Source organism: Falco peregrinus, chromosome 1 (genome assembly GCF_023634155.1).
Source record: "Falco peregrinus isolate bFalPer1 chromosome 1, bFalPer1.pri, whole genome shotgun sequence".
NCBI classification, from domain to species: domain Eukaryota; kingdom Metazoa; phylum Chordata; class Aves; order Falconiformes; family Falconidae; genus Falco; species Falco peregrinus.
Genome location: NC_073721.1, coordinates 53192964 through 53207745, shown reverse-complemented (window position 1 = coordinate 53207745; position 14782 = coordinate 53192964). Strand labels below are relative to the sequence as shown.

The 14782-nt window shown below is 39.2% G+C and overlaps 2 protein-coding genes across 15 annotated transcripts in view; one reads left to right on the top strand and one right to left on the bottom strand.

Moving 5' to 3' along the window:
* Window positions 1-7561, top strand: part of GARNL3 (GTPase activating Rap/RanGAP domain like 3) — an 80557-nt gene extending 72996 nt beyond the window's left edge. For all 10 annotated transcript variants that reach the window (XM_055815585.1, XM_055815564.1, XM_055815572.1 and 7 more), the window contains one exon: window positions 689-7561. In XM_055815585.1, the coding sequence (XP_055671560.1) occupies window positions 689-845 (157 nt within the window). In that variant the 3' untranslated portion in view covers window positions 846-7561. The remainder of the gene's footprint in view (window positions 1-688) is intronic.
* A 486-nt stretch (window positions 7562-8047) lies between these two features.
* Window positions 8048-14703, bottom strand: SLC2A8 (solute carrier family 2 member 8). Of its 5 annotated transcripts, none has more exons than XM_055815592.1 (10): window positions 14467-14703; window positions 14118-14277; window positions 13212-13418; window positions 11997-12134; window positions 11679-11918; window positions 10829-10972; window positions 10160-10268; window positions 9279-9452; window positions 8496-8641; window positions 8048-8335 (listed from the first exon to the last, which is right to left on the bottom strand). In XM_055815592.1, the coding sequence occupies exons 1-10, from the start codon at window positions 14523-14525 to the stop codon at window positions 8198-8200; spliced, it is 1515 nt and encodes a 504-aa protein (XP_055671567.1). In that variant the 5' UTR covers window positions 14526-14703; the 3' UTR covers window positions 8048-8197. The 5 variants fall into 5 exon arrangements, with proteins under 5 accessions (XP_055671567.1, XP_055671573.1, XP_055671580.1 ...); XM_055815598.1 differs by having other exon boundaries at window positions 11679-11890; window positions 12035-12134; XM_055815605.1 differs by lacking the exon at window positions 14467-14703 and having other exon boundaries at window positions 13212-13916; window positions 14118-14443.
* Between the last annotated feature and the right edge of the window lie 79 nt (window positions 14704-14782).

The window sequence follows — 14782 nt, the reverse complement described above, 5'->3', positions numbered from 1 at the left end:
AAGAATCTAAGTTAGACTGTAAATGTTTTCAGAATTGATTGTTCATGCTTGGCATGAGGCTCACTGATACCTTTGTATACTGATATGAATTTCATGCTAATATATTTGTTTAGAGTATCAGAATATTGAAAGTACTGAAACTAATACACTTTTTGCTAAAGGCATGTTACTGAGCAAAGCAAGGCTAAATGGGATTTTGTGGGGACTGGCTGCAGCTGAGCCTGTCATTACAATTTGGACTACTAGATTCGCACTGTGCAGGCTCACTTGCTATTTTCTTCATATGCACTTGTGTTGCTATTTCCATAATACATTTTGTGAAGAAACACCATAGCATTTGTCTGCTTGGCTCTGCTTAGCTGACCACACTGCCATTCTCTCATTTTCATTGTTTTCATAACCTGTGTTTGTGCCAGTATACAGTAGGCTGAGATTAACAAAGCAAACAAAATATCCGTTGCAATGTAAAATGATATTTGATTTATTTCACTATCTAGAAATCATTTGGGTGAAGGACTTCATTAACATTGCCTTTTGATGATTTTTCAGTAGAGTAAAACAGGGAGAAACTCGGTTTTAATGGTCCCTCTCTGTCTTTAGGATAACTTGATTGAACCTAGAAAATAGCTATTGACCTACTTGCCCTGATGTGTGTATTTTTTAGTAACTTTTGTCTTCCTCTTTGTAGGATAATATCAAGCTCTTTTGAAAGCTACTCTGAAGGACGTCATCTTTCTACTAGTTCAGATCCCGATACTTTACCAAACAGGGAGGAGAGCTCACCATCTAGCTATCCATTTCAGCTGATTTCTTTATACGATGAAGATGACATTGACTTGAAGTGAAGACAGTCTTAAAACCCGTCTTCCTTACTTAACGTTTTCTTACAACTCTGTGAGCTCTATGGGAATGTTACAAACACTGCTTTTAGTGGTAAAATGTGGTTGGAAGTATTATTGGTGATTAATCTTTATAGAACCCATGTTGTTCTGGCTAGCTCAGCCTGATTTGGTGATGCTTATATCTTTGACATAGGTATGTTTTCTTTTCTCCATTAATGGTCGTTACTTTTTGTGGCATTCTAACAGTAGATAATCAATGAGAGATTTAGGCTGAACCTGAAGTAAACAAAAAGTATTACTAGTTCTGAGCTTCTTATAATTTGAAGTACCTGTATGACATTCAGCTAAGTTAACTGCTGTTATTACTACCAGAAGTTGTTTTACAACAGTTTGTCTTGTGGGGGAAGAAGAATTTTATAATTTAAATCACTCCTTTTGGTTTTTCAGTCTTTAAAAAACCAAACCAAACAACTTCAACAAAAAAAGGTTTGCAGGCAAGGTCTTTCCAAACAGTGCAGTCTGTCTGTGAAGTGATGCAGCTGTGGTATGTTCACTGAAGAATCAAGGATGTTTGATAAAGATCAGGTAAGATATAAGATACTGCCTTATTTGTTCTGGCCTGTCTGTGCACATTTTTTAGAGAAACTTAAAAACTGTTTTGGCATTAAGAATCCTTGAGCAGGAGACTTTTCATAGAAGACACAAACTTTCAAAATATTCCTTAAGAATTGGAAGTAAAAAACCAAAACAAACAGCTGTATTTCCCCATCTACTGGAAAACTTATTCTAGTGCACCTACAGGTTTTCCCGTTACAGGCAGAAGAGCCAGCCCGTTTTTTTCTTCAGACTACACAAAGATTCCTATGCAGGCATCAGCGTTAGCTGTTGTCTGCTGTTGCACCAATAGTGTAAGTCATTATTCCAGATGATGATATCTTTCTAACTGGATCTGGACTGAAATTTCACTTCGAAGAAGCTAGTTTTCTATGATTAAATAGTCATCTTAGATCTTCTGTTATGTTAAAGGACAGGGTTTCATGTGTAAAGCTTGGGTGTTTTTTAACCCTTACCTCTATGCCAAAAATCAGTTTAAAACAGTATTCTGAAAAGGTTTTGTTTTGTTTGGGGTTTTTGCTTTGGTTTGGTTGTTTTTTGTTTTTTTCATGAAAATGCAATGCTTCCAGGCTTTTTATATATGAAGATTTTTAGCTTTATTAGCAATTATTTCTTGTTCTATATGTAGAATTACTTCTGTATCCTTGATTTGATTTTGTAATAGTATTCATGTGTCACGATTTCACTTTCTGTCCAAGCATGACCACCTGGAGATGTGTGCCTTTTGCTTCAGTCTGTCTGAATCTAAAACTGTTTTTGCAAAGTATTTTTTGCTGTTTATTGTATATAATGGCTTAATTGCTCCACCTAGGAAAATATGCAAGGCCTTACCTGAAAGGATCATTTTTGCCTCTCAACTGGAGTGGCTGATCAAGGAAAGGAGCAGTATTTTCACAGTAATTATTATAGGAGCAGAAGCAGTATTAACCAGTGGCTACTATTATTTTAGTATTTTTGCTATTATCACCCCATAGATGTGAGGGGTGAACCTTAATAAGCATCTAAAAAGAAGTGCCAGCTCCAAGTCTTTGCAAGAGCTTGTAATTCTTTTGAGTGTAATTTCCAGAGATTGCGTTAATTTACCTTGTCCTGTTTATCTGGGCAGCTAAGGTTTAGGAAAAAAAAAAAAACAATCTGAAAGTATCACGTGGTGCTTATTATCCTGAAACTTGTAAACACTTCTGTGGACTTACCAAATCCATTTTAGGGAGTACTGCTTGCACTTAGGTATTTTTAGAAAGCAAAAGCACCACCTTTTTCCATAAATGGATTTCTCAGTGTGGTATTTAATTTGTTATGTGAGTGTTTTCAAAGACTGTACCAGTGTGTTGCAAAACTGGGGATTTAGTTAAAATACAATTGTAACTGAAAACTTTGCTTTTCACTGTTAGGGTATCGGACTTTAAATATATTGCAGATGTTCACCTATGGTACTCCAGCATGATTTAACATGACTAAACCATTGTTCAGTAGCAGTTGAAGCATATATGGAGATTTTAAAACTTGTTTTGAAGAACTGGAACACACACATATTTAGGTATCCTGAGAGACAAGCCTTACAGATGGGGCGCTAGGGGGATCGAGAAGAACGAAGAAAACTTGACAGAAAGCTTGACCACAGCCTGTGATGGTAGTTAGGATGCATGTAGATGTGGCATTTGTGTCATAACCAAAACATGATTATAGAAAGAGGGGCCATAAAGCAAGAGTTACTTTCTTTAACCAGAACCACAGCAGCAGCTATAAAGTATTGCTGTAAATTAAGGGAACGTGTGTGTCTGCGTGTGTGTGTGACATCTTCTGAAGGTATGCCTGTTATCACAGCATTGATGACATCTAGCAGTAACAGACAGCAGAAAGGACTGTAAGGAGTACAAATTAAATTTGATTGCTTAAGCTAGACAAAACTATCAGACTAGCTTCATGGCACTTATCTGGAACCAAGGCACTGGTATAGTTTGAAGGGGGAAGCCCAGCAACTGCCACCCACCACCTCCCACCTGAATTTTATGCTACAGCTTGACTTAAAGGGTCAGGTGCAAGCTGCTACACAGGTCACAAAGGGAACTACCAGGCCTAATAGACTATTACTCATATAGGACAAGAAAGATCTGAACCGTTCAAACTACCTGTCTTCATTCCTAATGTATGCAGTAAGTGCCTTAACAGGGCTGCCACTTCTTGAGTTTTTGCTTCTGTAATTGATCTGCATGTCTTGCAGGGATGTAGGAATAACAGACCTAGCAAGAGAAGTTGGGAGGGATCAGGCAACGTTAGTTTGATTTATATGACACCTAGAGGTGGTAGCAGAGGCTTCAGGGTCATGTATATGTAACTTCCTACCTACTTACTGCATGACAGCAGCCCAGAGTATAGGTGGAAGGCAGAGAACATGGTAGTAAAGTTCCAATTTTGACACAAGCCACGAGAACCAAATTCTGTGAAGGTCTTCATCATATCTATTGTATCAAAAGAAAGTATCATGCAATAATGTGAAATTGCTGGCACAACTGGACAAATAGCCACCGTACAAGGATGTGGTTTCAGTGGGCTCTTAACAGTCTCATCAGAGTGCCCTGAGTTATATGCCTTTCAGTGTGATGAGTTGGCATCCTCTGAATTAGCTCCTAGTCATTGTTTCTCTCAAAATATTGTCTTAGACCCATACCATTCCAGCTGCTAATTAAAGTCAAAACAAAAGCCATCTGGTGGTATTGATATATAAGCTCTTGCATATCATTGATAAAGGCAAGGGTTTTATACATCTGTGCCGGCTCCCCTACTTCAGACCAGTGTCCGATGACAAGGCTTGTTGGAAGGCTACTGGGATGGACAGCTATATTGTCGTGCTCTCCAGCTTTAAAGACATGGTTTTTCCCTTCTGCTTTTCCAGCATGTGTATGCATCTACTCATTAAAACTTAGAAAGCAGTCTTGGGCACAAACTGTAGCCATGCCCACCCTAAGTATAGCCCTTCCTACTTTCATATCTTACGTTAAAGCTGCCTTCAGCCTGCATTCCTGGTGTTGGCTGACCATCTCATGGATGAGAGAAAAGATAATCTTTGTATCTGCAGCTATGTAAGATTAAGGTGGGCATAGTTCTAATTGAGAGGAATACTGAAAAATCTTGCTACAGATGGATGGAAGAAGTCCCTTCTGTGAAGGAAGAATTGTTACCGAACTGAACACTTGCTATCAAGCTAAGCTCAACTGAAGGCTCAATCTGGACTCGTAATAGATAAGTTTCTGCAAGAAATGTTTACTATCCCAGCATGCAGGATTTGTTGGAGAAGGTGATGCTCAACCCCTTCGGGCTAATAGTAGAATCACCACTTGAGCACTGTGCCTTAAGTCTGACTAAATCATAGGAATGTTGTTTACTTTGGTGGAAGCATTAGACCGTACAGGCAGTTAGTTCAGAATGTGCTTATGCCTCCTTACCAACATGGGTAATGATGCATGGAATCACAGAATAGTTGAGGCTGGAAGGGACCACTGCAGATTATCTAGTCCAGTACCCAAACCCACACACCTCCATTCAAAACAGCATCAGTGTCAGGTGGTTCGGTGCCACATTGTTGCATTTTGAGTCCGTTCAAAATGGGGATGCAACATTTTGAGCTAGGTACCATCTTTGTCCTGTATTTGCATTACAGCATGCATATAAACCGGACAGCTTTCAAGTGTGACTAGGACTCGAGAGCCCAGAGACACACAAGCTAATTCTTTCACACACATGCAATATGTAGCTCTTAAGGCTGAGGATTTGATGAGCCCTTCCCAAGGTCTACAGTTTGGGCTTTAGAAACTGTTGCAGACTTAACAGTCCAGCTCTTTCTTCTAGTGGCAATGCAGTACACATAAATTTTAGAAATGTTTGAAAGTAACAAAACACTTCCTTCTAAGGAGAGGTAGACTCGCATGCAATTTGAAAGGCTAGGTGCTGTTTATGGTAGTGAGAGCTCTGGACTTCTAGGTTGAATGGAAGTACGGATACCTTCAGCATCCTGTTCTGTAAGGAATAAGTAGGACCTGTTCTGATTACAATCCTTTCTGGGTTTGGGGCTGGGGTGGGGGTTTCTTTTTTCTGTTTGGTTGCTTTGGTTTCTTGGGGGTTGGGGTGGGGGGCAGGGAGAGAGGCTGTGGGGTGGTTTTGTTTGGTGTTGGGGTTTTGTATTTTTTTTTTCAATGCATAGCGTACACTATACAAGTGGCACCCAGAATGAATAGCAGGTTTGCTGTCTGCCCTCATGTAACTATTTCTGTACATATGCAAGTACTTGTAATTGATTGGTAGATTCAAATTAATTTTTTTTTTTTTTTTTTTTTTTTTTTTTTTTTAGTGCTAGGCTAGTCAATTGAATAACCAACAGCTCATAAGGCAGGGGACAGGTAGCACCCCTGTGAAGTGTAACACTATTACATACCCAGTTAGATATGGTCAAGGTTGCTGCTCCTGACATTTACTTTCTGCTGTTCTATGTATAGTCCACCAAGCCACAGATTCAAGATCATCCATGTTTTCCTAAAGGTGTGGGTCTACACCTTGTGCTTGCAGATGCAGCAGCTTTCCCAGAGCTGCTGGCTCAGTCTGCATCTGAGATATTTAATCCTTTGGGTTTGGATTTGTTTTTTTATATATATATATATATATATATACACACACACACACACATATGTGTATATATATACGTATGTATGTATATACATATACATGTGTATGTATCTGTAATTTCTACCACAAGTTTTAAGGGGTTAGAAGTCCTAAGCGTATTCAGGAATTTAAAGTTATGTGATCTTACAAGGGGAGGGAGGGGGACATGGGAAGATCCCAAATGCAAGTGATAAGGTATTTCTGAATCATTTTTTTCGCATTCTTTGTATGAAAATGACTGCCATACTACTGTCATTACTTCACATATGCATGTTCATATGCAGAGTGCTTGCTCAATCTGTTAAAGCGGTATTTTCTCAAATAGGCTTAGCCTGATTTTGTGGAGAAATAAATTACACCCTGAGAATCTAATATTAACAATATGGGAAAGCGCCTGTGACAATATGCAGCAAACATCTGTACTTGCATGCAGGTTAGGAAGTATTTTTATACTCTTACTTAGTTGAGCACAGCAACTTCACCAGCCTGTCTACTGCCTAGCTGCTTCTTTGTTGCTGATCTGCAACTGACTGACTCCTGTTTGCTACTGGAAATCATGGTATTAGCACAGGATTTGAAGAGAAAATTTAAGAATTATTTTCTGCATATTTATTTATAGTTCTATTAGGTATTTATCTGGTTGAATGGAAAATGTTATGTCTCTAAAGGTTCATGCAAAAAGCGTTATCAATCTGGAATGTCAGTTTTAACTAAGTCTTTGAATGTTAGCAGACTGCTTTGTAATTTAATAATTGCGTATTGTTAGGACCGTTGCTGTTTGTGATCAGAAACTCTTATCTACCACTTGTCTTAAATGCTGACGTATTACCATTGTTTTTAATGTCACGTGATAGTGTGTATGGCTTGTGTTTTAGATGTGACATCCAAATAGAAACAGTCCTATCACAGCTGGAACTGTTTTAAGTGCCATTTACACTTTTGTGAAGGAATAACAGACTATTTATTTCTTCATATGTAATAAACTATAAATTTGACCTCACTTCTTTCTTTCACACATGCAGAACTAATAGCTTTTCCAAATTTGGCTCACTAGACAAGAAATTAAAAAGACAGGATGTAGTATGATATTGCATACAGCTCAGCTCTGGATTACTGTTTCCATTTGAGTTCTCCAGAAATTTTGTTTCAGAAAAGTCATTCAGTTAGAAGTGCTGTATCATACCTGTGAGATTGCTATTTGTGTCTTAAGCATTACCCATCTTTGGTAAGAACTGTAATCCAGCATTGGCTTGTGTTTCCAGGCATCTTTTAGACTTTCAGAGACCTGCTCCAGTTGAAGATCTTTACTGATTAAATTAATACTACAATAGATGGTTTTTCTCCTTTTCTGGCTAAAAGTGTATTCTTGCTGTTGCCAAGACCTTGTAATTCCTTTTGAGAAAGCAGTGCTCCTTCCTGAATTCCAAAATACATTTTCCTAAGAGCTACAGCCTTTGTGATTTAAATGCATTCCTAGCCAACTTGACTGCAGTAGGAAAAATAATGCCAGCTCAACACTAACGCTCATGAAAGCCAAGCATTCATCTCCGGTTGGGACCAACACTTATTCCATGGTCAGGCATCCCAGAAACAGTAGCAGCAGCACAAAGGTAAAGTACTGCATTCTGAAATTAACATTACCCAGGCTACATAATTCATTTATTCACTGTAACATGAATACACATGGGAAAGGTAAAGTAGAGCAAGGAAACTCAATATATTTATTTTCAAAACCAAATTTTAATTTACATCTTAGAAAAAAATTATACTGGCCAATAAATTTAACAGTCTTACTTGGCCATTACAGTCAGTCTGCACCAGGTGAAAAGAAGACGGGAATCAAAGAAGAATATGTCCAAGACCTACACAACTGAGATCTACTGCAGGGAGTACACAGAAGTGTATGCAGATCTGCATAGATGGTTTTCTTAAAAAAAAAAAAGAATTCAGATTTTACAATTAAAATTAGTTGATAGGAAGTTTAGTAACTGAGATGTCTGTCATATGATACAGATACTTCCAACTACAGCACTGTAATTCATGATTGATAGGAAGATTCTGTATCAACATAAAAAGCCTTAGGCTTACGGTCTTCTGAAGTAGGCCTCAATTTGTTCCAGGGTTTGTCCTTTTGTTTCGGGAACATAAAAGGCTGTAAAAGTTACATTGAGGCAGCAGAAGGCAGAGAAGAGCCAGAAGGTGCCATAGGATGTTAAGCAACCCTGAGGGAGGGGAAACAACAAAAAAGGCATTATTACAGCTCACTAAAGTACAACTATAGTTCTGTATTGCCAGAGAAGACTCTGGCTCAGGGCTCACTCAGAAGCATCTTTAATAAATTTCCCTATGAAAAGAAACCAGATTGTAATATATGATGCTTACTATGAAATCATTAAATTCTTTGGTTACCAAGAAGGCCATAACCCAGTTTGTTAACACACAAGCACCACTGGATATGCCTCTAGCTCTAAGTGGAAAGATTTCAGATATCACCAGCCATGGAACAGGACCCCATCCAAGGGCAAAACCTGCAATTACAAGGAGAAGAGAATAAATGCAAATTAAATACATATTAAAGGGAAGACTGAACGATGCCCAAGTTAGTCAGATAAGGACAATGCAGTTTTTCCTCTAGATTCTTGGCTGATTCCAGTAAGACGGTGCCTCTACCAGAAGGAAAGAGAGTAAGATATTTTAGGGCAGCATGATAAATGCTAGTTTTTCAGATCAATTACAATAATATGCTTAACAAGCAGAAATTCTTGCCCTGAAGTCTCTGAAGTGGTAAACTGAAAAACTGACCTTGTTTCCAACTGCTGCTGCCTTGTGCTATCACAGAATTCAGTGTGGCTTCACTAACAAAGACTTTTTTTTTTTTCCTCCATTAATGACTGTAAAGCAGTTTAACCTGAGCAATTACTATTTACCATTAGTACAAGGAGGTATAGATTAGTTTTCCAGGAAATTGGCTTAACTAAGCTGCGAGCTCTATCACCAGGGTTGTGAATGCTCAGCCCAACTTTGCATTATGCACCAAGAAGGTCTGTCAAAAAACCTAACTCAGTTCCATTCATCAGTAATGTGACAAAATAGAACAATATTGTCACATTCATTAGAAAGTTTTGAGTTTTGTGTAATCGTTACTTAGAAGCCTGTTCCACTTACCAGCAACGAAGAGCCCTAGGCTCACTACTGCAAGCCAGGATATGCTGCTTTCTGTTCCTGGAGATGCTGACTTTAGAGCGAGCCATACATCAGGATCTGACGAGTTGTTTCGATTTGGAAGGACCATTTTAAAGTAAAGCCCAAACAATGCAGTACTGAGAGCCATGATTATCCCTGAAAAGTAAGCAACAAGCAAGTTGTCACTGGTTGCCACTTGGATATTCTTCTGAAAGACTGAACATAGTTGGTCTGCCAAATACAAGATATGCTGGCCCTCAAAGAGTGTTTCTTAAAAAGACTATTCTTGGAAATAAACACTGGCCTTGACAGGAGTGAAAGGTACTAGACAAGCATTCTAAACACTAGCCAAACAGTATAGTCTTGACAGCAATCATTACTATTGAGTGTCAGCACAAGAATGATATTAAACAGAATTAGTTTTATTTAGCACATGTATTTGTAAAGTTAAAAATTTTAATTATAATTTTATATAACTGAACACCACAATGCACCATGAAAGTAGCACCAGCCACAGAGAAATTACTTTGAAATAGCCATTTGGTGACAACTTGGGTATGAGAACATATCATGACATTGAATCTTACTGAGGAAAAAAAAATTACCACAGTAGTAAGAACTGTCTCAATGACATATAACTATTTCAAATATGTAGTTTCAAGGGGTTCCACCTACAATGTACATGTAATATGATAGTTTCCTCTCACAAGTTTAAGTCTATAGTTCTACCAAATGACAACTATAAAGCAAACCACTTAAAAATGCATAAACTTCAATACTTAATTCCCCCAGCAATTAAGACATTTTCTGGTACTATACATAGTAATTTTTCATACTGAACAAAATTCAGTAACATGTTTTACCAGATAGATAAAGCAGCACTTTTCGTCCAGTTTTATCTATGATAAGTGCAGCCACAGCAGTGAAACATACTTGTATGGAACCCACAATAACAGAAGCCATTCTGCTGTCCTGAAATAAAAGTAAATAGGGAGAATTTACTCTTTCAGGCTGATAAAAGGATCACTTAGCAAGCATTACAAATGCATTTGTTTCTTGAATCTGAAAGAAGATGAACTATGCCATAGAAATTAATGGTGGGGGGAGACAACAGGAGGGGAAAAAAAAAAAAAAGAAAAAAAGACATTGACAATTAACATAACATACTGTCTCTTAATAAACTTTAAGATAAGCCACAGCTTCTTCCTAGAGTTTCACTGCATTTGCAACTCCTATTTAGATCACTACAGTAAGATTTTCTATTAGTATCTAAGTTCAGACCAACAAAACACAACATACTTCCCCCCCCCCCAAAAAAAAAACCAGAACATTCAGGTATGCCAGAGTAACACAGTCAAGAGGGTATCTAGAACCCAAACAAAAAAACCCAAAACACTAAACCCCAGACCCTGATATTTATGACATAGGCAGGATCATTATCAGGTCAGTTTGTTATGTGTTTTAGACTTACAGGACTGACTAAGCTGAAAGTATTACAGACATTTGTCAGTTTGGAAACACACCCCGATTACCTTGAAGTCTGCATCTTCAAAGATAGTTTCTGCATAAAACATAACTGCATTAATGCCTGTTACTTGCTGGAAGAACATTAGAGCCACACCAATAAGAAGCGGCCTGTAGATTGAGGGATTCTTAAATTCAGAGAAATTCAGTCCCTGTTAAAAAGATTATGAAATGATTTGGTGAAAGATTTCATCTTTTACATCAAAAAACAAAAGCAGTAACAACAAAGAATATCCTCAGAACATTTCAATGTCTTCAGACTAAGTTTCCCATCCCCGCTTTTGCAAAACTATGTGTCTCTAGCAGTAACAATGTTTACATTTGAAGTATCCGAGAACTCCAGAAAAGCATTTTTCCCCTTTTCTCAGGTTCTAGAGTCAGAAATTGAAGTACTTTGTAGAGAAAGGTAACATGAATGAATCCGCGGTTTGCAGAAACCAGACTTCCAAGGATTAGACCTGCCTACTTACGCATGCATCGCCTAAGAGGCTAGACGATGCTTTCAGAGACACAGGAGAAAATGCATTCATACAACACAAACAATAGGAAATTAGTGTTAAAGATGTTGAGCAACCCTACAAAACTGCTAAATAAAGCAAAAAAAAGGATTCTAACTAACAAGAACACGAGCCTGACTGCTGCTCATATATGCTGATGGCAGCCAATGGTGCCATTCAGCAGCTGCAGCTGAAAGGTAGAGAAAAAACATTCAAAGAACGTCACCAAAAGGTTGGGACCACCATTTGTAGAAAAGACTATTAACTAAGCTTTGATAAAACTCTCTTAATTACACTACATGCTTTCAGATATTATCTCCATACAAAAAGTTTTTTAAAGAGTAAATCAGATTCTCATCACCTCTTCCTGAACACTAGCTTCAATCTGCCTACATTCCCATTCATGGTCCACATGTGGTCCCCGCAGAAAGCGCAAAGAAGCTATGGCTTCTGAGCGTTTGTTCCGATTCAGCAGAAATCTCGGTGTTTCAGGCATGAAGGACATTAACAATAGCATTATGCAGGATGGAAAAGAACACAACACCGCCAGCCAGCGCCAATTTAGTGTTATTCCTGGGTAACGAAAAGGAAGGAAAGAGGACTATGAAAATCAATTAGTTGTACAGACAAATTAACATTCACTTTCAATTCTTCAGTGTTGTTTTTTCATTACACGTACCAATTCTTCTTTGTAGCCTAGAGCCCTAACCTCAATACCTGCAACGTAGACTCCCAGTATGCCAGTCACCACCATCAACTGAACACAAGAGACAAGCATACCACGGACTTTAGGATGAGATACTTCAGATATATACACCTGAAACATACGGAGAAAGTATTTAATAATTACTTTTATCTAATTTGGGTCAAGGACTTGATAAGTAATTAATTTCTGAAAAGACACAGATGTATTTCCTAGTAACTCCCCTCCTTTAAAAAAGCCTCAATAAAATGGAATGAATAGAAAAGCATTATCTCAGAAATGTATACTGGCATCATGAAAAACACTGAGAAAAAGGGAGGAGCTAAGCCAGAAGAATGTTGATGCAGTATCAGAATCCCAAAGGTGAATAAACCTGCATTAGTAAGAGCTGCTTTTGTTAGCCATATTCAACAAGAAACACATTATCACAAAGCAGTCCACAGCTTGAAACAGTCTTTGCATAAACATGTAGCCCAAGCCACATATAGAAGTTTTTTGCAATGAAAGTTTTAAATGTAAACAGTGAAACTATTTCATTCTCCATTAAATTCAAAATTGACAGCTCATCTTAACACAGACTATATGAACAGCACCACACCACATCCCATATTCAGGACCAACTTAAACTTTTCAACTATTTAACATAATGACCCCAAGTCAATATCTACAGTTTAGCTGTATACATTGCAAAAAAGAAATCCCTCATATTTATATATAGATTTCTGAAGTCATAGTTCTTACTTTTTCTGGAAGGAAAATAAATAATCCTTATTTCAAAAATGATTTAGAGCTACAAAAACTTGGTATGCTATGTATGAGGAATTTGAAGAGTTAAATATGACTACAGTAGAACATAAAACAGAAGCAATCAAATAAAAGACTAATAATCTTAAAGACCACATCACTGTATTGGGAATGCATGGCACAGAAGTGCCATTAGAAAAAACAAAAATTATTTTATTTATATTTTCTTCATTACTAAAAACAAGCCAAACTTGATTCTGTAAAAATCAGTTTCTTCTAAATCCACAAACTGCCTTGGCTGTACTTGGTATAACAAGTTATTCAGTTACTTCACTCAAGCCACCTATAATACTGCTATGGAAAAAAACCCAAACCCAAACCAAAACACAACCACAAACAAAATAGCAACCATACATGCACACACACCGAGAAAAACATCTTACTTACCGGAACGACAAGTGAAGTAATTCCACTGGCTAAGCCTGTCAGCATTCGTCCAAAATAAAGCATCCAAACATTCTGAGCAGATATAATAACTACGTATCCAAAAACATATGGTATTGAGCACAGCATTAGACTCAGCTTTCTCCCAACTTTATCAATAAGATAGCCTCCCAGTATTCCTCCGGCAGCAGCTCCTAATGTTACTACTGACTTCAAAAAACAAGAAAATTTTTTTTTACAAATATGAAAATAAGTAACAGCAATTTCTTTTAAAATCTTGAATAGCAGCTTCTAAAAGAACGTGCAAGAGCATGCGGGTGCTTTGAAATCAAACACAATCAAGAACATACTCAGGAAGCACTACTCACCACAACTGAACATCAAGAATTTTCATATTACATATAAAGCTCTTTCAACAAAGGAAAAAAAAAGTAGTGCAGCAGTAATTGTTTCTTAATCTGTCTAAAAAGCTGTCCATTCACAAACAGGACTTTCAAACTATTCTACAGCCCTGAAGAATGTTATCTTGACTAACCTTAAATTCAGCCTGTATCCAAAAAACCAAATATTCCCCATGTTGACAGACTGCACTGCTTCATAATAAAGTTCATTTTCTGTGGTCCCTTAACAGGTACAACTGAGAAACATGAAGACGACATTTTAGCACCAAAAAATAAGTTCAAGTAACAGGGGCATTTCTTCACATATCTAAGAGTGATCAGAGCATAACTGCACTGTTACGCAAGAAAAACTTGAATCAATCACGGAGTTTAGAAAAATAATTTATTTAATAAATAAGATCAGCATGTATGCTCATTCTTAAGAGGAGTAAGACCCCATCACGTAAGCAGCATCTTCCTGACCTATGCTTTCAAATGGAATCACATAGCGTATCATACAGAGCCTTACCCCAAACCACGAGGCTTGATCGCCGTGCAATCTTAATTTAGGATCGCTGATTTCCCTCAGCACTGGAATAACAGGTGAGCTATAGCCTAGCACGAAGCCAAAGCTAAGCGGTCCCAGGACAGCAGCGAACGTGGCGAGGTACAGCTTCTCGTTGCGCACCCTGGGGCACAGAAAGGCCGAAAGGCTCGGACCGCCCCCGCCTCCCGCCCGGCTCCGGCCCCTCAGTGGGGCCAGCAGCGCCCGGGCGGGCCTGGCAAAGGCCTCGGCTCTCAGCTCGCCAGGGCCCGCCCGAACTCCAGCGAGGCCGGCACAGCCGCTGAGCCCGCCGGAGCCCGGCGCCTGCCCTCACCTCGGGTAAGCGTCCGGGCTCGGGGAACCCAGCAGGCAGCGAGACTCCTCCGCAGCCATGCCCAGCCGCGGGGAGCGCCGCAGCGCGGCCGGTGCCGGCCACTGCCCCGCGGGCAGCCGCTATGAGCCGCAGGCCCGGCCGCGGCTCCCGTCCAGGCTGTGCGGGCCGTGGGAGTCGGCCGCGGGGGCGGGTCGCGCCACCGGGCAGGGGCAGGGGCAGGGGCAGGGCCTCCGCCGCGGCGCCGCGAGGCTCCAGCCCGGACGGAAACGGCCCGAGCGAGGCAGCGGGGCTTGATGACGTCAGGGGGTGAGCCGGA